Source organism: Lucilia cuprina, chromosome 6, assembly GCF_022045245.1.
Source record: "Lucilia cuprina isolate Lc7/37 chromosome 6, ASM2204524v1, whole genome shotgun sequence".
Taxonomy (NCBI): Eukaryota; Metazoa; Arthropoda; class Insecta; order Diptera; family Calliphoridae; genus Lucilia; species Lucilia cuprina.
In genome coordinates, this window is record NC_060954.1 from 706,832 (window position 1) to 734,584 (window position 27,753).

The 27,753-nt window shown below is 28.4% G+C and overlaps 1 protein-coding gene across 2 annotated transcripts; it reads left to right on the forward strand.

Annotated features, from left to right (window-relative positions):
- The first annotated feature begins 200 nt into the window (after positions 1-200).
- On the forward strand, positions 201-27,484 carry LOC111678456 (transcription factor collier). 2 transcript variants are annotated; one of them, XR_006941433.1, is made up of 10 exons: positions 201-251; positions 8,185-8,258; positions 10,710-10,778; positions 23,521-23,602; positions 23,698-23,878; positions 24,291-24,572; positions 24,687-24,831; positions 24,899-25,176; positions 25,483-25,672; positions 26,458-27,484. XR_006941433.1 is itself a non-coding variant. In XM_046955344.1 (9 exons), the coding sequence occupies exons 2-9, from the start codon at positions 8,221-8,223 to the stop codon at positions 25,599-25,601; spliced, it is 1,224 nt and encodes a 407-aa protein (XP_046811300.1). In that variant the 5' UTR covers positions 201-251; positions 8,185-8,220; the 3' UTR covers positions 25,602-27,484. The 2 variants fall into 2 exon arrangements, 1 of the variants encoding a protein (XP_046811300.1); XM_046955344.1 differs by having other exon boundaries at positions 25,453-27,484.
- The last annotated feature ends 269 nt before the right edge of the window (positions 27,485-27,753 follow it).

The window sequence follows — 27,753 nt, forward strand, 5'->3', positions numbered from 1 at the left end:
TAGTTCTGTTCTAGTTCTGTTCTAGTTCTGTTCTAGTTCTGTTCTAGTTCTATTCTAGTTCTATTCTAGTTCTGTTCTAGTTCTGTTCTAGTTCTGTTCTAGTTCTGTCCTATTTCTGTGCTGGCTCTTTTCTAGTTCTTGCTTGATTTACATATAGTTATTAATCTGTTTTGTACTTTTCTATTTCCATTTCAGGTGCCCGCCAAGAACAGGATATTTTCGTCAGACTAATAGACTCTGTAACAAAACAAGTAAGTTGAAATTTTAAAAATCTAAAAAAAATCTTTTGGAAATACTATTTTTAACACTTTTTATATGGTTTGTTTGTGCATTGAAACTGCTATTGATAAAGTTTTCAAACGAAATGAATTTGTCTTCAAACGAGCCATAAGTTGCATTCAAAATTGATTGTCACAGTTAATTAAGTGCGTCCTGCACGCATCAACCAACATACCAACTCAATAAATTGAGTTGTCAAGCATTTAAATGGGTTACTGCTCTGGCTCCTGCTGCTGGTTAAACGGCAAATATAGAGGCGAAAAAAACATAAAAATCGAAGTCATTACCTTTTAGAGGTAGCGCCCACTAAAAAGGATTGTTTTTTTCACTAATGTTTTTGTTATCGTTGTTATTTGTGTTTGTGCGAAAGTCCTTTGGGTCTTTGGGGGAGGGAGAGAGAGAGACAAAGAGGTAAAGAGGACAGCCAAATAGTTTGTTAAAAAGTGCAAATTTAGCAAATTTTGAAATAAAAATTGTTGCCTTGTGTAACTGGCCATATGTCTTCTTACTTGAAAGAGTCAAACAGGAAGAGTTAAAGTTAAACAGAGAGGAAGAGCGGAGGAAGACTATTACAATTTAGTTATAGATTTTTATTCCATTTATCCTTTTAAAAAAGCTGTTTGTAAGTGACTAACTATTGTTACTATTAAGTGTATATTCAAGGATATTTGAGAGTGTGTGTGTGTTTGTTTTTAATACATACACATTTTATACATTTACACTCGCACACACATGTTACAGTTTTTACACTGGTGACTTATTGGACTTGGTATTTTTTGTTGTTGTTGTTCTTTTTATTCTGTACTGTTTTCAAGGGCAATTAATTTCTAGGGTGACAAATTTTTATAGACTCTGTTATGAGTATTATATTATTGTTATTGTAGTTTCTTTTTTTCTAAGAGGCGGAGGTCACTGCTGTAAATTGGATGTTTTTATTGTAATATTTGGGTGTAAAGTACTTTTGTTTTAAAGAAGAAAAAAATGACAACGTACCCCAATATTACCCCTTTAATTTTTATTAAGTCTTTATCGTCAATATACGTTTAAAAACATAACAATGTTCTTTTGTATAGATACATAATAATATTTCAACATTGATCATGCTTGGTTTTTATTATTTTTATTAAAAATCGATTTGCTGGTCGATGTCAGTTTGTTTTAGTTTTTTATTATTTTTTCAAAATGAACACAAAGAATCAATGAGCCATGTGTATTTTTTCATTTATTTGTTTGTTTAACACAAACAATAAGTTGGACAATAGAAGATTAACTGATAACAGTATAGAAATTATTAAACAAAAAATTACAAAATTGTTCAGAAAATAATTTAACAAAATTAATGCAAAAATTTATAACATATGAGCATTTTGAAATTGAAATTCACGCCATAAAAATTTGCTTTAAAATATTGATTTTGAAATTTATTAAATGATCAAAATTTTTAATTATTTCAATTAAAGTATTAATTAAAACATTTTAATTGTTTTTATTTTTTAACAGTTTTATTACACTTCTTTAAATTAGTAGGTGTGTGTAATGACTTTGATTTTAAAATATTTAGCCCAAAAATATTTTCCCACAATTATTTATCTTTATTACCACCCCTTTTCTCTAAAATATATGAAATTTCAAAACAAAGTTTTTGTATCTAATTGTGTACGGCCTTTTTTCGCCAGAGCTAAAGGAAATGAACAATCATTTGATCCGATTATCTAGTTTAGATCAAAGTAATATTATTACGATTAGATATTCCAACAAAAATGACAAAAGGCACAAGCTAGAACTTTTTTTGTTTCTATTTTATTCCTGCAATTTTTATTAAGGTTGACAAAACGTAAATAGGGGAGGATGTTGGTTTAGTAATTTCTTAAACAATTGTATTTGTACTTGAAATGTGATTACATTTGTTGCAGGAAATATTTTAAACAAAATTTCATTATACATTTAAATAAAAAAAAGAAAACAGTGAAGTTAAGGAAGGAAATCATAATTGAAAATTCCATTTGTGGAAAAAATCCTTCTTAGATGCTGTATGACGAGAAAATTCCTCCTTTACATAGAGAGAGAAACCAATAATTGATATAGAGAGTACTTATATAATGCATTCTTTAAACATGCATTATGAATACCCGATTAGTGCTTACTGGAAAGCAGGTTTTTATGTGTATGTATAAGTGAAATATGAACGTGTTAATGAACTCTTTAAGACAACTGTTCTCGCAGCCCTAACAATTATATTCTGCAAGACTAATCTGCTACTTAAGGGTTAAATTTTGACCAATTTTTGTTGGTTGCTGGTGTTGCAACCCTAAAAATTTGCCTACAACACTCAAACAGATCTGATTTCAAAGGCATTAAAATAATGATAATCAACAAAAGTAACAACAACAACAATACAGCAAAAAGACCAACAAACAAGAAATATTCATAATTACACTTGATCAGATAACAAAACATGTTACATTACAAATGCTCTTAAAACGCTTTATAAAACATAATATTTTTTAAAGCTATTTCATATCCATATGAATGAAACGTCAAAGAAAGGTAAAGGAAAAGCAATTGCAATTGTAATTTGAGGACACATGATGATAATGCTGCCACCACGTGCTGATATGCTCTATAGATTATTAGCTGGCTGGCAGGCTACCATATAAAAGATCATATTTCATCCCAAAAGAAAAAAAACGAAGCCAAAGCGAATTTAATGCCAAAATATACCAATATGAAACAACAACCTTGCACAAGGATTTTAAAACTGCAGCAAATATGAAAAACATATAGAAAACATACAAAATAATTTATCGCGATTTTACGCATTATATAGACAATAATACTCACTTTACTCTGTTAAGCATTGTTATGTACCTATAAAAACGGTTTTGTTGTTTTTAATTTTGCAGCTTTTTATTTTAACTAAATGCCTGCTATTGAAGAATATTAGTACTAGAACAGCCAAACATTTGATGGCTTATTGTCCGCAGTCAATTTTTTGGTTGCATCATATCATTGCATTGTTTCAAAAAACAAAAATATCCTGCTATATGTATGTATGCTTCTGGCTATGAGCTCTTTTGGTTTTTTTTTTTGTTATTTGGGGGGATTTTTGAGATATGCTCTTAATAATGCCATCGTAAAAACAATAACCATAATGATGGCGATAATGATTAGTTTTTCTATTTATGAGTTTTTCAGTTATAAAATGGTCCTTTCTACATAATTTGTTTTAGATGTGAGTGAAATGCATGCTAAAGAAGGAGTCATTAAAGGCAGTTAGGGCTCTAAAGAATTTTAAAAATTTTATAACAATGTTATTCGTTTTAATTAGTTGAAGATGTCCATCCGTTCATCTATTTATTAGTTTAAGTAAGTTTTTTGAAGTCCCTAGACGTTCAAATTTTTATTCAGAATATTAATCATATATAGTCAAATATATTGATTATGAAAATCAACTAAATTGTGTTAATCACGGCTAGACATCATACAAAATAACGCTATCAAAATTTTTTCTAGATTTACAAAAAAAAGTTGTTAGTTAGTTTGAAAGAAGGATGTATATACATCGAATCCGAAGAAAGACATCAAGGCCTCAATTGGACATATTGTGTGCTCCTTACCTAGTGCCACATCTCAATCATTTTAGTCGACTATAACTCCCCTAATTATTCAAAATTCAAATTTGATTTTTATTATTTACAAAAAAATTTTGACTCTAACTTTATAAAGTTATTCATAACCAAGCCTACGATATATAAACACTTTAAAATAATTTATTTTATAAATTTATTCCCTTTTTAATCTACATTCGTATGGCAAACATTTATCAATTGTTTTAATATCTATGTAATTGTGTGTATTCGTTTTTAAAAATGCCAATGTATGAGTATGTAGGTACGTATGTCAATATAAGTTTGTTTATCTTGTGTGAGTGTTAATTAAGCGATAAAATTAATTCGAACGTCAACACTTTGAATTACTGGTGCTGAAATGCACCAGTAGCAACAATAACAACATGAATATAAACAAATAACAAAAATAATAATAAATACATACATATATACATGACTATATAAACAAACAAACATACCAGTTGACTTTCAGTAGGTTGCACTTTTGCAACAGCAACAGCAGCCACAATATGTAGTAGCGGCTGATAAAAACCATCAAATATGGCCGTATAAATATATTTATATCTACACATACAAAAACATTTTATGCAATTTGCATACTACACTTACACACACACTCACTCACTTCCTCATACCATTACAAATAACTTAAGTGGAACTGATATTCAAACATGTAGCTTTTTTGCAACGCCCCACATTATTAAAAAAAAACAGATACGAGTATTATTGCTGTTCATATAACAACAACACCAATAAAGTGAATAGTATATGTGTGTGTGTGTGTTTTCATACATTTACATTCACCATTAATTCACATGAATATTGGTTGGCACATTAAACGATAACCACAATGGCGTTGTTGCTTTTAAAGTAAAAATTTTATATAAAATTTGCAACTATAGTGCAAATATTTATACCCTATATCGTCACTATAGGTTTTAACGTTTGTGCTGATATTTGTAACACCCAAAAATATTAGTCCTACATCCACCTTAATGTATATAAATCGGTTTTGGTAATTCAGTTTCACAAATACAGACGGACATCACTGAAAAGAACTTAGCTAACTATATAAGTAAGACCTTATTCGGCTACTTCTATGCAATCAAGTCGATATGTAGTAGTCATTGAAAAGTATGTTGTTAGGTAAGCAATTACAATTTAAAGTCATTACGGGATTTTGACGGGAATTTATAAAATGTTACGAAAAACAAAAAGTATTATCCAATTCACAATCATTGTTGTACTGTTATATCGTAGTATGTCGTATTTTTTATTATTGATTTGTTTTTGTTTCAAAAATTTCTTTTTTGAAAAATGTTTATGACACACAACGCTACAACGATACGACACCGATGGTGAATTGAAATTTTCATTTTATGTAAATGGTATTTACATAAAATGAAAATTTTTAAATAAATTTAACATAATTTATATATTTTTTTGTTGTAAAAATGGAAACTTAACAAAAATAATAAATTTAAATGTTAAAACAATTAAAATATTTCCTTATTATTTGCCATTAAAAATAAAACACAATTTCCTAGTAGTAGTTTCCCTTAACACAACATCAACTAAAGCAAGGACATGTGTCAATCATCATTAGAATTTTATAAATTTATTTCCATGTATATGTATTCAAATGGTTAGATTTCACTGTCAAATCAAAAACTAAAAGCTGTCGAATGAAATATTTTGTTGTAAATTGTTTATTTTTTTACCGAAAAAATCCAACAAAATAAATTTTGTGTAAATTGTAAATGAAAATAAAGTTAAATATTTAACATTTTAAGTAAAATATGTCAGCAAAATTAAGAGTTATTTTTTGTATATTAGTTGAGTTCGTTGAATGTTGTCCTATATTATATTTGAAAATTAAATTTTATTGATACACAATATATCCATTAGAGTAACAAATAATGTCAAAAAAAACAAAGCTAATATTTATTTAAATTTGAAATATATAAATGAAACAACTATTAGGGAAAATTAATTCTAAAGTTATTTTTAAACTTGTTAAAAATAATTTTAGTTGATTTATTTAAAAGGAAACTTTTATCCCAAGTTTGTATTTTAGTCATATATTTTATATATAAACTATAAAAAAATTGTGCCATATGTAAAAATTGTTTTTTTAAGCTTGAAAAAAAACCGCAAGTGTTTGTTATAATTCAAGCAGATGAGTTACAAGTACCTTTAAATCTATCTATCATCTATCATATTGTATCTATTAGTTGTAACCCCCTTTTTAAGACAAACATACATCGTTTTAAATACAAACAAATGTTAGATTCAAGTACTTCATTCTATACAAGTCCTTAAAAATGCATACACATGCAACAACAACAAGCAAGCAAACAAACAAACAAATGAAGGTACGGACAGATGAATGTAAAAGGAAAACAAACAACCCACCATCTAAAAATCAACCAGTCTAATTTGAAAATAATTAAATACAAAACTCACTAAACTAAATAACATGTGTAATCCTATACAAGGACAAATCCAACCAGAATTTATCTTTGTTAAACAAATTTTACAGGGTGCAATCTTCTTTTTTTTATTTGGGAGTTATTTGAAAGGCAACACTAGTTATAATTTTTATGAATAGACAGATAATAATTTCTACAACAATGCTTTCAAATAGTAAACCATCAACCACCAAATTAAGTGCTTCCACAACAAACAAACAAAAAAAAACTAGGTAGCATCCTTGTTGTTCCTTTTTGTTTAATATAAAAACAAGATTTCTATTAAAAAAGCTTAAAACTTTTTCCATGTCAATGTCGTTGCACAATCATACATTCTATAGTCATCACTTACCACTTACTGGTTACCAGTAACTAGTACCATATGTGCATTTTTTTTTACTAGCAGCCACCGAAAATATATATTCTCTCTACCTTATGCCATAAAATAGAGAATTGAATCGCATAGAAATTGAAAATATAAGCAAAAAGAGACAACAACAACGACAACAACAACGAAAAAAGGAAACATAAACATAATCAGAAATTAATTTTCAAAGTAAAAGTATCAAACACTAATCACAGGGATTTTGAGGGCTTTACAGGATAACATAAACACACAAACAAAACCATTATCCCTTATTTTTTGTTTTGGTTTGGTATTTGTATTTATATTTGTTAAATGTGTGTATGATTGTATTACTACATGTTTAAATAGAATTTATACCTTTATTTTTATGTACCCAGCAAAAGCACTGCAATGACTTATAGGTACTTACTCAACAACTTACTTTTCCATGACTACTGCATTACTTAGAATGAATCTAGTAATGACAAACATATAAATAACTGATTTTTTTTTTGTAAAAACTAATTGTAGACGCATTATCAGAAATAAAACTAATTACTTAACTCCCTGTTTGTAGGCTATCGTAGTAAGTACTTACCTAACGTCCTATTCATAAGCGAGAGTTGTAAACACTTGCCTTTAATGTCATTACCTTGATAAAATAATGACTTATATGCTTTTATATTAGTAAATTTTAGCCTTTGACCCCTTACTTATCGATGTAACTTTTTGCTGGATATTTTTTACATACAAAGAACGTTTGTTTGTAACAAATACGAATATTGTTTTGCAAATTAAGCTATAAATTTTGATAAATTTTAATAATTTTTAAATGTAATAAATTTTAATAAATGACCCAGCAAAAACTGAGTCACACTCCTTTAAATGACTACTATATATCACCTAGGTTATATAGAAGTAGTCTGGTAAGGTCTAACTTATAATGTGTTATATAAATACTTTCTTTTCTAAATTCTTAATTAATTTGTCCTCTTGCCTGTGAAGTTACAGAAGCTTTATAAATTTCTTTTATGCGATTTTTAACGATTACACTTGTGCATGTAAATTATAGCATTTTAAGCACTTACATAGTAATTGAAGTTTTTGTTGGGGAGAGCAGTCTTTTCAAAATATTATATTTTTGCTCATATCTCCGAATTTTTGCCGATTGTAAATCTGTTTGATTTTGCCAAGATATAGATGAAGAAGACTTTCTTTTGGATTTTTATCTAAGTTATTTCAAAGCCTTAATTTATATACAAATTAAAATCTATGACAAATCAATCAAAAATAGAGCTCATCTGGGGTTCTTCACAGACATGATTTATCATAACAAATATCTTTTTAATTTGTTCTTTGTTTAAATAAATACCTGCATGCGTACATACATATGTATGTATTATAATTTTAATGTTTTTTTAATTTATTTCAATTATTGTTATTTCTTCTTCTTTTACAGGCAATTATCTATGAAGGACAAGATAAAAATCCAGAAATGTGCCGTGTTTTATTAACACATGAAGTTATGTGCAGGTGAGTTAACAAATAAAACAAAATACATTTGAATTGTATATTTATGAATAAAATATTTAAGTTAACGAAAGTTAAGGATTATAACATAATGCTCATTTACTACAAAACTGTTATAAGTCAAAAAATATTGTTGCAAATATAACTTTTTATAATATTGTAAAAAATAGTTGCCGCTATATGAAAGACTATTGAAAGTGGCTTCTTTTGAGCTAAAATTTAAAAATCCGAATTTTGAGTTATGTCAATCTTATAGTAAATAAGCTTAAAGTTTACCTTGTGTAAAGTATAGACTGGCTTTATTCAATTTTTTTTAATCAACACTCTACTTTGTTTGCATAATAAATAAAAAAAATGAAGCAAAATATAAAAATAAAAGGGAAAAGGAGACTGATAGAGTAAAAAACAAAACAAAGAAAAGAATAGAAAAAAATGCAAACCAACATTTAGACATTTCTATCTATTACGGTACTTAAACCCCTTGAGTATACAATTTCCTTTCTCTGTGTGTGTGTTTTTTTTATACTACATTCTTTAGTATTATTTGCTTTAAACTAAATTTATTATTTTTTTGTTAAATTTTTTTTCCTTAACAAACAAATCCTTCTTTAACAAAAATCTCTTAGATTTGTCTACATTTTCACACTTTTGTTTGATACATTTGTAGCTCATCATCAGGAAAATGCTTGGTTTATTTTTTTGTTGTTGTTGTTGGTAGCTTTGATATTTGATTTTCGTTATTTCAATTGTGTTGAGTTTTATTTTTTAACAAATTTGTTAGCTATTTTAATAAATGTCTAGTTTATAAAGAAAATGAAACTGAAAACTTGTATTAGTGCTTTTGAATTCCTTTAAGCTTTTGCATTAGCTTAAAGTAGCCGCCATTTGAGTGTCTGAATTATAGTTCTTAATAAAATGGCCTTGATTGTTGAAGCTGACTTCATTTTGTTTTATTTTAACGTTTGTTTCTATTCTTTTTTGCTTTCTTTCTTTAACTGTTTTAGTTTTTGTTGTTGTTGTTTTGTTTACATTCTAACTGATGATTTTAAGTTGATGAAGATGTCCAGTGTAGTAAATTTTTGAATTTCTATTCTTTACACTAATACAAACACTTACACACTCCTGCAGGTTTATAAAATGGAGTTAAATTGTAAATTTGTTTGTTGTATTTTGCAACAGGGTCTATTTATACTCTATTCCTTTCTACACACTTACTTTCTCTAGGTCTAACTGTTTAACTGTCGTCTGTTTCTTTATTGTTGAGTGAGCAAGTGTTATTGTATGCGTGAGTAAGTGTATGCTAGTGGGTGGTTGTTGGGGAGTTAAATTCATATAAACAGCATCATCATAAAATGGTTGTTTAAGCTTTAGCAACATTAACAATGGATCCTGTTATCGTTACGAATAACGCACTCATTTCATGTTGTTGTTATTCTTTTTTTATTTTTTCCCTTTTTTTCTATACATTTTTATATAAAAGGATGTGTAGTATGTATGTATGTGTGTGTGTATCTTTGCCTATGTCCATAATACATTATCTCTGTCACTCCTTTTTTTAAGTATCACCAAAAATGTATAAAAAAACACACACACACAAAAAATTACTTGGTTGTTAGTGTATTTATGTTGAAAAATTATGGTTAGTCAACAGTATAAGAGTAGATAACAATGAATTTGGCTTTATGCCATATTTTTTCACGCATTAAAGTATTGGCTAAAGTTTATAGGGAACAAAAAACACCAACAACAACATGCTAAGATTATAGTTCCATACAACAATACAGGTACTGTATTGTAATAACAGTAAACTTATTGATTAGAGGCTAAATAAAACAAAAAATAAAAATAAAGAGTTCGTAGAGAAAAAAACTTCATGGAAATCTATAAACTAGAAGTTGGTAGTTGTTAGTTTAATCGTAGGTTGATGGAAATTAAACAAAATTTCAAGTTTTTGTTATAAAAAATTTAGTGAAATATGAAAATTTAACTGCATTTAACACAAATCGGGTGACTTCAGTATATAATGTTTTGGTTTAGGTTAAGAAGATCATAATATCCATTGTGATTTCCTTCCAAGAGTAAAGATTCAAAAACAGAGAAACACTACAAGAAAACCAGAAAGAAGAAGATAGGTAAAAAAAGATAGATATATAGATGTAGATTAGTTGGTACTGTTGTAGTCTGTTAGTCCAGAAATAGTTTGTTCGATTCCTTTTAGAGACTCTAACAAAGAAGCTTAGAAAGCTTAATTTTTATATAAAAATTATTTTCAAACCAAAAAACCTTTTTTAGTTATATTTTTTAACGCAATTAAAAATTTTTGCAAATTTTTAAAAACTTGTTGCTGGTTAAATGTAAATTTTCATTATCCTTAGCATAATGCTTTCGACAATAAACCAATTTATTTCTGTATTGTTCATCTTTTTAACATTTTATTGTTTTATTTATTTTCAGCCGTTGTTGCGACAAAAAAAGTTGTGGAAACCGCAATGAAACACCATCAGATCCTGTCATTATTGATCGGTAAGTAATAAAATACTATTTGTAAAACAATTGCTGCTGCTAGCTGCAGTTTTATATATAAAAATATTTATTTAAGTAGTCTTCGTATGCTTTTATCATATTTTATAAAATTGCTTTCAATGTTAATACGCAGACATCGATATAATATCCTCGTAATAACTACTAGTGTAAATATATATATTTCATCCTTATAAAGAATATACCAGTTTATGTATGTGTGTGTCATCTTCCTTTCGAAGTTGACATTTTAAGCAGCTTTTCATTATAATAAATATCAGACTTGCTACTTGCTCTTCATATAGACACAATTCTTTACACAAACACTTGTAGTTGTATACATTTAAAGACTACAGCTCCTTGTTGTGGAAATCATTGAGCATGAAGGAGAAAAAAAACTTTCATTGGTTTAAATTATTTTATTTAACGGAAATTTTTTAAATTACTTAGTTTAAAAGAAAATAAAACTGAAAGTTTAAAATAGTTACTTTAGATCAGGAAGAGGATGAGAGTGACAGATACCATCTATGACTGGTTATAAGTGAAGAAAACAACAGAGTAGAAGTTAGATTATAATTGATATTTATTGTAGATCAATTGTAATTTTTTAATAATAAAATTGCAAATGAATATAGAAGTAGATTGAAATATTTGTAGAACTACAGGTGGTATGAGTAATATTAATTTTCATCAATTTGTTAAAATAACAGAATTTATTTCAAATTTTAAAATTCTGTAAAAAATCACTCAAATATTTAGCCCCCAAACTTTAAGGGATAATTATCCTAAACTATTTGACAATTCCTTATTACAACAAAAAAATTTATATTAACAAAAAACTAAAATTTTACACAAAAGTAGTAAAATTGTTGTTGTACAAAATTCCAGTTACATCTTTGTCTCGATGTATTTATAACCATACTTGTCATTGTCAATTTTGTTGTCACGTGCCAACAAATTATGTAGCATCATCATCGTCATCATTGGAATACATCCTTTTTGCTTGAAACATTTTATCCGATATTGGTGTAACCGTAAGTGTGTGTTTGGGTGTGTATGCGTGCTAGTAAGTGTGTAAGTATAGCGTGCAATATGTCGATAAGTTAACCACCGTGTTCATACACTTTATTTCCAATTTTTATTTCTGTTTAACAGCAGCAGAAAACAAAATTTAAATATTACTTGTTTTTCATTATTGTTATTATTATTACAACTATGAGTACATACATACATACAAACAAACATAAATATGTATGTACATGCGATACGTATGTATGGATGTACATTTATGTAAAAAATTTTGTTATAAATTGCCAACGCATGTTGTCACTTGTGTTTAACATTAAATGGGGAAAGTCCTTCATTCATTTTTATCGGTTAGTTGTTCGGTTAATTGGTTACCAAATACAAATACAGGAGATGTAACCAACAACAGCAACAATAACTACAATAACATAAAACCATTAATATACTAGACTTCATACCTAAAAATCATCATCAGCAGCAGTAGACAACTGACGCAATACACGTGAATAACCAAACGTTCGTTGCCTTCTGGTTAATGGTTTAGTAAATTTTCTGTTTTTGCCTATAAAATTTGTCTAGGTTTAATTTAAAACCTAAGGGTTTGTTACAAACATCATTTAATTAGCTTAAAATTTTATTTATATCGATTTTTATAATTGAAAAAAACTAACAAAAAATTCTAATTTGAATAAAATATTTTTCATCTAAAACAAAAAACAAAGTTAAAATTCTTCTTTTGCAATTATTTAAACTAAATACATATTTTATGTTTAAACTAAATGCCAAAAAAGCAGAAAAATACATGTTTTTTTATTATTTTGCCGGCAATTGACCATATAGAATTGCCAACTGTTGTCACCTTACCCACTGAAACGTCCATGTACTTTTGCTGCAACGTTCAGGGCAGCTATTTTAACATATTCACAATTTATTTAATCATTTTATCATATTTGCATATTCAGTTGTTGGTTTTTTATAAAGTTCATTTTGTCCTCAAAATACCCTACAATAAGCTACACAATTAAAGCCAACTTTTATCTTTCTTTTAAAATTATATTTTTAAGAAAAAAATTCCTTGCCTAAGAAATAATTAAAATTTAATTTATTTAAATTAATTTTACTCTTTATATTATAAGATAATAATGCATTTTGTTTTGTGGCCATGACCGACTACAATTTTGCTTTCCTTTAAACACCAACATATGTATTACATATGAACTTTGCCTTTTTTTGCTGTTGTTGTTGAACACACTCTGTATGAAGAAAAAAACATATTTGCAAATAAAAAAATAAAAATAATAATAGTCCTTCACTAGAAAATGCATTTAGAAAATTAAAAAAAAACTCTGTGTTGCCACCAAAAGCTTGATAAAATAAACAGACAAATTTCCATATCAAACACTCAAAAATTTTTGTCAGTCAATGAAAGAGATTTGCTGAATAAATTTCGCTAAAAAACTGAACTTTCTTTATACCGCGCTTCTTCTAGAGACGTCTGTGTCTAAAATCCTTAACAAAAACCTCGGCCTGGCTTATTATGGATTCTTTTCGTTTTCCTCTTAAAAGAGTTATTCATTCCTCCAAATTGCCGCATGTAATAATATCGACAATGTTTTTATTCAGATCTCGTTGCACACTTGGTTAAGGCTCTCTTGCAGTCCAACATAGTCTTAAGCAACTTCCTTAAGTTTCTCTATCGATTATTCTGGAGTGATTTGGTGTCCATATAATGTAAGGCTTACCTCAGGAAGAGTACTTGATTAAGGCTCTCTTGTAGTCCAACATAGTCTTAAGCTATGTATACAAGGTTGTTAGATCTTACTATATTGGCAGAGAAACTTACAACTTTTGTCTTGCAACATTATCAAAAATACTTTTTTCGACAACGTTTTAAAATAAAAATTGTAAGTCCACAAGATTGTAAAATTTGTCAAATGTTGCTTTCGTTAAGTTCTTCGAGTTCCCTTACCGATTATTCTGGTATAATTTTATGTCCATATAATGTAAGGCTTACCTCAGGAAGAATACTCGGTTAAGGTCTTAAGTTACTTATACACAGTTGTTAGATCTTATTGACAACATTTCAAAGCAAAATTGTAAGTTCATACGATTGTTAGAAATTTTCTGACCATTATACTGTCATCGTTGTACGATCTGTTCACCGTGTATCTGTTGACCGAGTTTAAATAAAGTATTACAAAGATGAAATGTTAATTTTGGCAAACCTAACTTATCATAAGAAAAAGTGAAGTTTTTTTTTTTTTTTGCCAAAGTACCAACAATTTTTCTCTGAGTCTATCAAAAAGGTATTATTAACAAAGTGTATAAAAGTTTTGTCATCATTTAAAACGATTACACAAAAATATTATAAAAAAAAGTCACGCGATATGCATGCAGTCAGAAAGAAAAAAAAAGTCAACTGCCAGAAAAAATATATACTAAAAACGGGGTGAATATTTTAGTAGAAACTAAACAAACGACACCAGAACCGCAACTAAGCTCCAATTATACAAAAGGAAATGTATATTTAGTATGAAACCAAGTGTTTGTCCCTTTGTCTGTGTATAGGCGAATTACAATATATTATACATATACATAACAAACTATTTAGATAATTGCAAAAAATATTAAAGAACCAACATTGCAATTACAAGAATATTAATCTAAATTATTATTATGTAATATTATTACGAAACAAAAAAGGAAAAAACGCTTAACACCATTATTTAGCCACACTTAAGCAGCAAGTCAATAACTACTAATTATATACTTGAAACGTTACTAAATTATTAAAGTTTTAGATAATAAGATTTCTTAACACCAGCTGTCCAAAAGCTTTAAATTATTTCCTTTTCTTTAAAACCAACTATAAAAAAACTCCCATAATTTTAAAATCAAATCAAACAGTTGACCACAAAAAAGGCAGAAAGCGAAAAAAAGTTTACATGATGAAACCACACACCGTGAAATGCGAACAATACTTAATACAACAGATCACAGAACAGTGATCGCAAAAGACAGTAGAAACAGTAAGGTGAATCCTTACATTCATTTAATTCTTGAACTCACACGAAGCGCATATTTTCAGCGCCCATATACAAACAAAAAAAAAAACATTGGAATAATTTCAAGTCGCCTTTAAATACATTAAATAAAAAAAATGATCCGAAAAAAAGTATAAAAAAAGAAGACAAGATGATGACAATACTCGCATAGTCGTAATAATATAAAAGTGTCGTCTTAGTTGTAGTCATGGAACGAACTACCACCACCACCACTAACAACAACAACAACAAATCATAAGATATCAAAAAGTAACAACAACTCCAAAAGTGATATTGAACTGATGGTTTAAATGGGCCGCCGCCGACACTCTGTGATCGTCACTGTTATTATTCTTCGCATAATTTGAAATTCGGTTTTTTGATTTAATGCAATTACAATTTTGACTTTTCTTCTCTCTTTTCTGAAACCAAAGACCAAAATAAAACGACAACGAAACAAATTCATCAATAAAACATGTGTGTGCAAAAACAAAAAAATGCTAAAAAAAATCGTATAAAAAGCATAGGAACAGAGAAAAAAAAAACTTCCTTTTGGTCAAAGGAATTGGGTTGATGATTTAAAGTAAAAAATTGCAAAACCAGTTGTGAACATTTTAGGCCCCGTTGTTTGGCGAATAGTTTTAGTACATTTCAACTACAACTAGAGTTGGACAAACAAATGAGAGATTTGTTGGAGGTACTTTTTTGGAGATTGATAAATATATTTAATCTTAAGCAGTGATCTAATTAAAGATCTTACAATGAAAATGATTCGATTTTTTCAAAGCTTGATTGGTTGATCTTTAGGCATATCATTAGTCAAGAGAACTAATTAAATTTAGTAGAATTGCAATTTGGAAAAAGCACTTTCCAAGTCCAAGTTTATTAATCTTACAAAAACCTACAAAAGGATTGTTAAGTACTTTTTTCACCCCTTAAGTACCAAATATGGACAAATTGGAAAAAAAACATTTGGCAAACCACTTTGTCGAAAACTTTTCTCATTTAGATTGTTTGTTGGTTTCCTTAATGTTGTAGTTGTTGTCCCTATTGCTACTCGGTTTGTTTATTTGTTATTATGTCACACAGTCAGATCAGACCAGACCGTCTTTCATGTTTGTTGCAAGTTGCTTAGTATAAATTACAGTTTGAGTTATTTTGATAAAATGCTGTTTGTAGTTGTAGTAGCAACAATTGTTATTGTAACAATGCATAAAAACAACAGCAGCAGTTGCAAAAAAACAACAAGCTACGTTTCTTTTGTTTTCGTAAAAGCTGGGTGACAAGTCGCCAGCCAGCCTACCAACAAACTTTGTGGCTGGCAGGCAGGCAGCCAGGATGGATGGATGGATAGATGGATGGTTGGTCTAAACATTGTTAACGTTTGATCATAATGTATAAGTGGCAGGGACCTCCACTGAAGTTTGCGCTTTACGCGCTATTTGCAACACTACTCTACATGAACATAGATCAAATCACTGAATCACCGAAACGATGGCATTAAATAAACCAAACTGAAAATATAAAAACAAAAAAATATATATAATATTAAAGAAAAGTAACAATAAGATGAGGATCAGTTAGTTGTGCTAAAAGATTTATCGAAAGTTTAGTTGTTGGTCGCTAAGGTTGTGGACAGATAGAAGGATGGCTGGTTGTTGGGATGAATGTTGATAGTATTTTGTTTAAGGATAAGTGATGCTTTACAATGCTTTGGAATTGTAACACGTGCTAGATTATAACGAGATGAACTGTTAACAGAGTAACATATATTAAAATCCACAAATATTGAAAAAACAAAAACTTACTACAAATGTTGCCAGAGTGTTGTGTTCAACTGTTGCTACACCAACACTCACTTACTGGCTTATAGTTGAACAATATATGAATTAATTTGATTCGTTTCGAATTGAATTGAATTGATCGTTTCTTTATGCCGAAATGGTTTATCTAGTAGTTTTTGTGTTTTGTGCATTTTTACTTTATAAAATAAAGCAAACTATTCTATTTTTTTTTTCATATTGTTATAGATTTATTTCATTTTTGCAATTGGTTTGTGTAGTTTTGCCGGCGGCATTTTTTTAACAAAAACAAACAAAATAATTTAAAAAAAGTTTACCTAGATTTTTTAAGCCACTGTGGTCTCTGCTGATTGACGAGTGCTAAGATGCCGCCGACAATCTTTTTCAAGTAACGATCATCGCCATTCTCAACTCATCATCATCGTCATCATTATCATTGTTGTCGTAGTCTTCGTCATCATCATCCTTAGCAACAACGTTGTACCTATGTCGTCGTCATCAACAACAATGAACATCAACATGACAAACATGGTTGGTTGCTCTAAAAGATTTTCTTTAAAGTTACTAGCTACGAAATGCTTTTACTTACACTTTACAAACAACAACAACAGTAGCAGCCAGCATCAGTAGCAGCAATAGTATAAAAAATTCATATCTAAAATGCATAAATACATGTACATTCTACATACTTACATTGAAACCAACATGTTGTTGCATTCATATCGTAGTTTTGAAGTCCACATGAAATTAAATACGACGTACTGATCTCATCGATACACACTTGAATTGACGGATTAACCATTTTCGTCAATTCGAGTTTTTTTTCTTTTTTGTTTGCTTTTTTATTTGCGCACATTTTTGGCTTGTTAAAGAAAACTTGGTTTGATCATAATTTTATTGTATTAATGTGTATGTATGTGTTTGTACGATAAAGTCTAAGACTTAGCTGGAAGTGGTGGATATACATCTAGTTATTTAGTACTATTTGAAATATGACAATAACAACATAAATATCCCAGTAAACAAAACATAGTTAGATTGTAAATTTGATGGTTTTAAATTGCCTCCGGTAGGTTAGTGGTTAGTGCTCTGACCTGGTAGATCAGAGGTCGTGGGTTCGCTTCCCACCTCAGACACTGTTAAAGGAACTCATTACAGGTCCCATAGAGCGCCTGGTGTTTTTTTTCGGATTTCATATATGTACATCCTCCTTTCGAACCAACCAAATAACTTTTGGATCTTTAGAAAGCTCAACAGAATAATGTCTATAAAGCTTTTCTGTCCTTTTTTGTGAAGAAATCAAGTAGCAAAGCTCTCAGATAGCACATGGCACATATATCATAATCTGAAAAATTGGTTCAACAATATCTGGATTTAATTTAAATTTCGGATTCATATCGATATATTGGTGAAATTGTTATATATATGGGATAATTTTATTAGTTCATCATTAAGATAAAAAGAGCTTTAAGCAGTGACGTCTGTTATCGCTAACTGTTAACAAATTGGCTTTTTCTTTCTTAATTATTCACTGGGTTATCAGTGTGTTTGATTTAATGGAACAAAAAGAATTGTGATGAAAATTAATAATTATAATTGTTGAACGTTTTCGCCTCTCATACTCGTGTATATGTACGTATGTATGTATGTGCGTGAAACATTCCAATGTTTGATTTGTGATGATGATGATGTGTTACATTAATCCTAAAATACAAACAATAACGCGCACACTCTCTCCATCTATCCACCGTGTACATAACTCTGGCACATTCAAACTTAAAAAAAAAAGTGAGTGACAATTCCACAAACTGACAGACAACAAGTCTCGCTGATTCTGCCTATAAAAATTTTTAAAATACATACGTACATACATTTAATACAAATCTTTAAAAGTATGACTGAGAATTGTTTATGGTTTATGTTGAATGATGATGATTTGGCGTTCATCATCACAGAAAAACATTTAAACGAGATCATTAAAGAAAAAAATCAACTGCAATTGTATTAAACCAGAGAATAAAGATGCTGATGCTGTTATCGTTAGCTTCTACTTATATAAAATTTTTCCAATTTGCAACTGTTTAACAAAAAACAATAAATAAATATATAAATATATCGAGCGTTAAATTGCCAATTGGCAACAATTATAGTGCCAGAGCAAAGTGTAAGTGTAGCAAAAGCTGTATAAAGTAGATTCTTATTGTTTTGCTTAAAAGTGAATCCAACAAAACATTTAATTAATATTCCAGTTATGGGATAATTACAAATCTTTGCAAACATTACTAATAACATCACGTTGATTAATGAAATCATTATGTGTTGTATGATAAAATGCAATAACAAATCGCAAAATTATAATGAAAACTCACTACGAAGGCAGATTGTATTGTATGTATGTATGAATGTACAAGCAATAAACAAACTAAATACATAAACACAATTTAAATGTCGATAATAGTTAAACATCTTTAAAATTGTTTTAAAAAATTGTTTTATTTGTTATGCTGACAGACGTGCCTTTAACGACAAATAGACAGACAGACCGACAGACAGTCGTATAGACAGTAAGATAGTTTGGATTTTTTGTTGCCTTAGCCGCCACGTATATAATGGCTTTGGTAGTAGGTTATGTGACTAACTAGCTGACGGACTGTGTAAAGCATTCACGGCACACTTCAAGCAGTTGCCGCTTACCATATTAGTGGACATCCCTGGAGCAAACTTCAACTGATTTGCTGACTGCTTGTTTAACAGTGGCAGACATGAGGACCACCCAAGTAGCGTAATTAGCTAGATTGTCTTAGTAAACTTAAAACAACAAAACTTAACGAGTTCGAGCTGATGTTAAGGCCTACACACGGTTTTGGTAAAAACAAAATAACTGAAATAAAATAACAAAGTCAGCTTAAAAAATGCATACAAATAAATATATATATATATATATGTTTGTATATAGTCTATATACTTACATATATATATCAAATTCTATATATGTATATTTGTATGTATGTCTGCTTATAAGTATGTATGTATTTATTTTGTTGTGATTCTTTGTATTGCGTCAAAATCCCAACAGCATGAATTTGAATCTCAAAGCAACCCCCAAAAATATAATCATTTATCATTTGCCTCAAAAAAGCACCCTTTTCCAACTCTAGTCTACAGCTTTATTTGGGGGACCATAAGGGAAGTTCACCTTTTCTCTTTGCTTTAATAAAAATAACAAATTTTGAGTATTTCTTTAATAAAACACTCATATAATGAGCATTTTCTTGTCAGGAAACTCTCTATACAAAATTAATAAGCATTAACCGGTCAACAAAAATTTAACTTAAAGATAACAACAAGGAAAAAAATCCCTAAATACTATATTCACTCAAGAGAAGCAACAGTATATTTAGACTCCCCAAGGACTTTCACTTTTCTTGCAATAATACTCTCCCACCAAAAAGTAAGAGTGTTTTTCAGAAAAAAGCTTTCCTTGACATCACAACATCATCATTATCATGTACTAAGGCCATCATAATGATAACATAAACACACAGTATAAACAAATATAAGAAAAAGGTTATATCAAGTCTTTTGATAATCAAGTTGTTGATGTTTTCTTTTTGGCCACCAGGAAAAAAATCTTAGGAATTTCCCAAAACAATACTCACACTTTTTCTCTAATACTTTTATAACCTTAGAAAAGTGTTTGAAAAAGCTTAAACTCTAGAAAAAAAAACAAACAAAATGGTGGTATCGTTTTAACTATGGCGTAACAGTAAATGTTACACTCTATTATTATTGTTGTTTTCATTTTGTTTTTATCGATATCCTTAAAATAGTAGTAGTAGTATAAGTATTGGTCTAAACATTTTTGTTTTTGCAATTGTAGTTTTTTTTCTTAATAAGTATTTTTACTTAATTTTTTTCAAAGAACTATGACTTTAACGTTTGTTGTATTTGCATTAAATATTAAAATTGTTTTAAATCAAATTTGACCTTTAAATTAAAGGTCAATTTAGAAAAAAAACATACCTTTTTCTAAATTAAAATCACGTTTTTCCAAAAACCATTACGCACTTCATTGATTTTAGACGTTTTTATTTCCTTGTTAATAAGAATATAAGAAAAAAAGAAGAGAAAGAACTTGAAAAGAAATCAAGCAAATAGACAGACAGATAAATTTAGATTTTAACGTGTGCAATCATTAAACTTTTCTTAACTTTATTAGGACTAATAAAGCAATGTAATTGAAGCAAAACGTTTTTTTTTTAAATTTGAATTGTTTTATTTTAAACTGTTTCAGAAACATAAATGTATATTTGAAATCAGTAGAAAGTGAAGTCGATTTAGTGATATCCATTCGTATGTTTGTTGCTATCAAAAAGTCACCAATCACTTATACATCAATGTATCGGTTGTAAAGTCGAAAATTTCCCTTAAAGAAAAACTTTCCTAGAATCTCATATTTCTTATGGACTTCAAATATACTTCAATGTGTCTGTTAAAAAGTCGAGAATTTCCCTCATTAACATCAGGAAAATCGATCCGTTAAGATATAACTTGAAGAAAGCTTTGGCTAGGAATCGCTACTTCCACAAAGATGTCTTCTCCACATCTGTTCTCGTTTCATAAACTAAATTAAAAAATTATACATTTTATTCAAAACTTTTAAGGGAAATTTACTGATTATACCTTGCTAAATCATTTAAATATTAAAAAAACACCATTTACTTGGTCATTCTAGTCTTTAACAACATAAGTCTCAATATCACAACATATTAATGATATAAGGACTAAAAAAAAAACAGAAACTCATACTTATAAGGAGTGTGAATGTCAAATGGCACTTCCTTTTTTTTGTCATACAAAATAAATCGAACAGATGTTTGCCGGAAGGCAATTAGTTATTTACACTACACGTAGTATGTATTTTATTCTATAAATACGTATACAACTCGTAGTACATATTTGGATAGCAGCATCCTCTGTTTATATGATTTGTATGTTATGTTTTTTTATTTTTCCTGTTAGATTTGTTTAACAATTGAAATATAGAATACTAGTGCCTGCCACACAGCCAGCCAGTCAGCCACCAGAGTAGTAAGAATCAAGTGCACCCAAATGTTATAAACCCCAGGGCGACAAATTGAATTCACACGGATAAATAATTTGCCTAAAGGACCAACAACTACCAACACATTGTTTGATAAAATATTGCACAGCAGGCTATTTTATTGCAATGTCCTTGTTGTTTTTATTTAATTCTTTGTTTTTTCGTTGATACATTTTTCCCTCTGTTTTATGACAATTTAAATTGTAAAAAAAATACAAAACAAGTAGCTGCAATGATGATATCAAAACGCCCATTTTTCATTGTGTACCCGTAGTAGAAAAAAATATGACAGAAATAAACTAAAATGAGCAGCAAATGTTATAGGTACGTTACTCATATGAGTTGATATCTAAGGATTTTTACACATCTTTATGAATAAGTGGTGGTGTGGTGGCGAAATAAAAATTAAGAGGGTTTTTCATTAATGAAATAATATTTAAAGTATCCTTTAACTCTGCAGGAATCTACATAAATATTTAACTGTTGTTGTTATTGTGTTTTTTTTGTTTTGTTAAGAGAGAAATCAGTTCAAGAGGGAAGTTTTATACATATTTAAATAGTAGTTGTATTTGTTGGGTTTTTTTCTTTACTTTTTTTTAGCTAATTTATAATAAATTTGACATTTGTTTATAATTACCTTATTTCAAGTACTAATTTATGCTTTTTCTACTCTTATGTGTCACTTTTTACAAATTGACACATAAGGATTTATATCATTGTTTACCTTTTTCTGAAATGTTAGGTTTAAAAGAAACAAAAGAGAGATCAATTTGAGAGTATTTTCTTTTTTATAATTAAAATAAGTTCACTTTATGTTTAACGAGGTTTAGGTGTTTGAAATTTCAAGTACATACTTGGTTAAAGTATATAATCGTTTCTAAATTGTAATGGCTATTTGGTCGATTTGTTTATCGCACATTTTTGTTTGTTAAGTGTTGAAAACAATTTTGATTTATACACCCCACTCATAGAGTTTCAATGTTATCATTATCATTCTAATAATTATAGAAAACACTTCATTGACACATTGCCTCACTAATTATCAAATAGTACAAATACATACATAAATATTCAAATTTCTTTGAATATAAAATATTATTTTATGAGTTCTTTGAATTAGATATTTGAAAGAAAAAAAACAACAACCAACAACATATAAGGGATGTAACAGAATTTTTAAAACAAGTACTAAAAACCTACTCCCAAATACTTTAAATCTAGTGAAATACATAATTTAAGATTTGAACAGTTGTGTTGTAAAAAAAAATATTGAATAAATTTCAGTGTTGAGTTTTTTTTTCTCTTTTGTTCTTTTTTGTTTTTGTTGGCAGACTAAATAAAGTGTTTGGGTATTGAATTACAATTGTACTCCTTGTACTCATATATGTAATTGTTGAAAAGTGAAATTTGAATACCAAAGTAACTTATACTGGAATAAATATAAATATGTAAAATAGACAAAAATTATTACGCTTTAAATCCTGGGAAATGTTGTTTTTTTTTTACATAAAACATTTCTTTGTTAAGGTAATAAATATTTCAAATGTAGATATTTTTATGATTTCTTTAAATTTCTTACAAATTATATTTAAACGCTTGACTTTAAACCAAACTTAAGTTTTTTCTCTAAAGGTCGGGTGTCAAATTTTTAAGGACATTTTTATGTAAAGAAATATTATGACAAGCACTAAAATAATTAATGTTTTTTTGTTAAAAGATATATAAATATAACTAATTTTATTTTTACATTTTAAATTTTCTAATTGTAGATTTTTCCTGAAATTCTTTTTGAAATGTAATCAAAATTGTTTAAAAAATGCTGGAAATCCTAGAGATATGCGTAGATTCCAGGTAAGTTTTATAAGAGAAAAAAATAAATAAAAATCCTTTAAAAATAATTCCATAATTAAAATTTAATGTTGTTTTTTATTAACGTTCTATTGCAGGTTGTCATAGCCACTCAAGTGAGTGTGGAGGGTCCTTTGCTGGCGATTTCGGATAATATGTTTGTGCATAATAACTCCAAACATGGTCGTAGAGCCAAACGTTTGGATACAACGGAAGGTACAGGCAATTCCTCTCTGTCCATAACGGGACATCCCTTAGCGCCTGACAGTACCTATGATGGTCTGTAAATCAAAATTCTATTCAATTATTTGTTTTGTTTTTTTGTTAATATAATGAAAAGAACAACTTACATGTTGCAAATTTTAAGTTTTAGTAAAGTATAATTTTGTTAATGAGTTTCTTTAGTTAAAGCTTGTAATGAAGTTGTAATGTGAAATCATCACTGATTTGGTGGCAAATTGAGGCATGAAACTTAAAGTTCTTAAATTAATGTCTTAATTTATCTCCAGGCAAAGTGTGAGATATTCATTGAATCAATTGTTTGTTGTAATTCTCATTTAGTTTATTTTCTTATGATTCTAATTGGCATAATAACCCCGTAGACCATATTAAAGCTATTCGTGAAAATTTTTTGTAATAAAATAATACTAAATAAACTAATAAATGTTATTTTTGTTTTACAATATTTTAGGTTTATATCCACCGCTGCCTGTTGCCACACCCTGCATTAAGGCTATATCACCAAGCGAAGGATGGACCACTGGTGGTGCTACTGTCATTATTGTGGGTGATAATTTCTTTGATGGTCTGCAGGTTGTATTCGGCACAATGCTGGTATGGAGTGAACTAATAACATCGCATGCCATACGTGTGCAAACTCCGCCCAGACATATACCCGGTGTAGTCGAAGTAACATTATCCTATAAAAGTAAACAGTTTTGCAAAGGTTCACCCGGCCGTTTTGTTTATGTTTGTAAGTTTTTAAATATTTCTTTGAACATCTTATTTTAGACTTCTAAGCAAATATAGAATTCCGCTTTTCGATATTAATTAATTGTTATTTTTTTTTTTTTTTTTGTTTAAGCAGCCCTTAATGAACCTACTATTGATTATGGCTTTCAACGCCTGCAGAAATTAATACCACGCCATCCTGGCGATCCCGAAAAATTGCAAAAGGAAATTATTTTAAAAAGAGCAGCTGATTTGGTAGAAGCTTTGTACTCCATGCCTAGGTAAGTCTTTTAAATCTATAGAATCCACAAATGTATATTAAATTTAACTTTCTGTTTCAACCAATAGATCGCCCGGCGGTTCAACCAGCTTCAATTCATATGCTGGCCAATTGGCAGTGAGTGTACAAGATGGTAGTGGCCAATGGACCGAAGACGACTATCAAAGAACCCAGTCAAGCAGTGTTAGTCCTCGAGGCGGTTACTGCAGCAGTGCTTCTACACCCCATAGTTCGGGAGGCGGTTCTTATGGTGCTACAACTACGGCAGCTACAAATGGTTATGGTCCTACACCAAATATGGGCACATTATCCTCTTCACCCGGCAGTGTTTTCAATTCCACATCAAGTCAGTATAGCCAGACAACAAATTCTTTTTTTTATATTTAAGTGGTTTTTGATTTGAAATTTTGTTTTTCTTATTTTGAGTTGCAACTTAATTTGGTTAAGAATTTAAATCATAGTTTCTGTCTGTTCATGTTTGTTTATTAAGAAACTTTTCGTTTGTTTAAAAACCTAAAAACACAATTTTAAAACAAAAACCATGAAAAACATTAAAAAGAAGAAAACAAAAAAATACTTAAACATAAAAAAACCTAAACTGTTATATAAAACCAATGCTCAGCTTGTGCATTTTCGCCATTAATTCCAACAGTGTCCTCAACCTGGCATCAGGCTCTGGTACAACATCATCACTCGCATCCACACCACTACCATCATCCGCATCAGCCTTGGCACAATCCAGCCGTTTCAGCAGCCACAGCGGCCGTTTAAACAAAACGAAGATCAAACGTCCCAACAGTCGGCACTGGTCCTGAACGGCGTTATACAAAAACAAAAATGGGGTAATGCAACCATAAAATCCTTTAAATGTCATAATCCTAAACTACACATACAACAATAAACATTTGCTAACCATATGTCTCTGTTAAATCTATAAAATATCAATTTATATTTACATAAGTTAAATAACTACTGAAACAGTTAGAAAAAGATCAAACAACTAAAAATTTAAATTAAACTAACTAACCAACCAACCCAAAAGAATCCAATCAAATAAAACGACCGTTCATCATTTGAGACTATAAACACTGAAACACTTTAATAGAATAGCTACTATGATTTCATTTTTTTTATTTATTTTATTATTTAGTTTAGTTTTTTATATTTATTTAGTTTTTTTTATTTGTATTTTTATTTTAAATCAATTTAAATTTAACAACATTTACACTTGCATCGAAAGCTAGAATTATTTGATACGAAAAATATAATTGCAAAACCATTGGAAAGTGAAAACACTTTTGCAATATTTCAAATAGTTTTGCAATATCTAACTGTCAAAATTTTAAAAAACAAATAGAGTGAAAGAGAGAGAAGAATGATATGAAAGAAGTAAAGATATCAGCTGTTTGAAAAATGCATTAAAAAATCAGAGATAGAAGAGTTTTTTAAAAAAATTATTAACAAAATCAAGTATTTTATCAATTTTGTAAGAGAATTTTGCTGTCTTTCATTACACTGCAAGTGTAAACGAGTTTATATTTTTATTTTAACATTTTTTTGTATTGACTTTGCTTTATATTTGTTATTCATGTTTGTGTGTTTTTTTTGTTTTCTTTATATATTGCAGGAGTTAGCAGTTTGAGTTTTAATCCATTCACTTTGCCCACTTGCAATACACAAGGCTACAGCAGTTCACAACTAGTGACGTCAACAAAATAATATTACTACTAATAAATGACGATGGGCAGCTTTTTGAAATAGAAATAAAACTAAATAAAATCTACTGCTTATTAATAAATCGTCATTCATTAAAAAAACACACACATACACACACACAAACTGTGCAATATTATTATTGTCATTTAATTATTTATTTATTTGAATTTAATATTTTTGTTTTACAATTCCTGTTCCCTTTAATATAACCACTTTTCATGGACATGATCAAAACAATAGCAGTTATAAAATATAAAATCTAAACAAAAAATCTTCTAATTTGTTTGTAAATATTAAAATTATTTTTTTAACATTTCATTTGTTTTCTCCTAAGGTTTAAGTAGTTTAATTGAATTCATATGAAATTGTTAAAATTTCACATAATTTTTTTTCTAAAAAAATAGTGTAAACTTAAAAAAAAATCAAAAATCCCATTAAAAAAAAGAAAAATTTAAAATAATTGTATACGACTTAAATAATACCCTACATAATTGTATACATGCAAATTAATCAATAAATAAAAAATAAACTAAATTATAGGTAGTATGTTTGTATTTCCAACATAATTAAAAAAATATAAATACATTTTAAAGTCAACATATTAAATATTATAAAATTACCAACGATACTCGAAATAAAATAGTTTAAAATCAACAACTAATGAATATTTTAGGTATCGTCATAATTATTAACAATTACATAATAAAAACATACTACAATTAGAATTGTTTAATTTGTATATCAAAAGCTTAATGCGTAACAACAACAAAAAACACACTTACATATTAACAATTTTTTAAAACAGTTTTCACACAATTAAAATAAATAAAATCAATAAATCAACATTATAAAATTTCACCATAACACTTAAAAAATACAATATCGTTATAAAACATATCGTTAAATACGTTATACATACTTAATTAATTAAATAAATATTTAATAAAAAAATTCACTAAGAACTGTAAAATACATATTAAACAAGTTAATGTAATTAAGTAATATTATTACATAAATATCAATTCAAAAATTCAAAAAAAAATGTTGTATATACATAAAATTAATAATATATAATAAAATATGTATTTGTTGTTAAAAATTTGTATAATTTATATTAAGAAAAAGTATTTGTTTTTTTTTATTAATTAATAAATAATAAATTAAATACATATTTATCTCTTAAATGAAGCTACATTAAACGTATCAA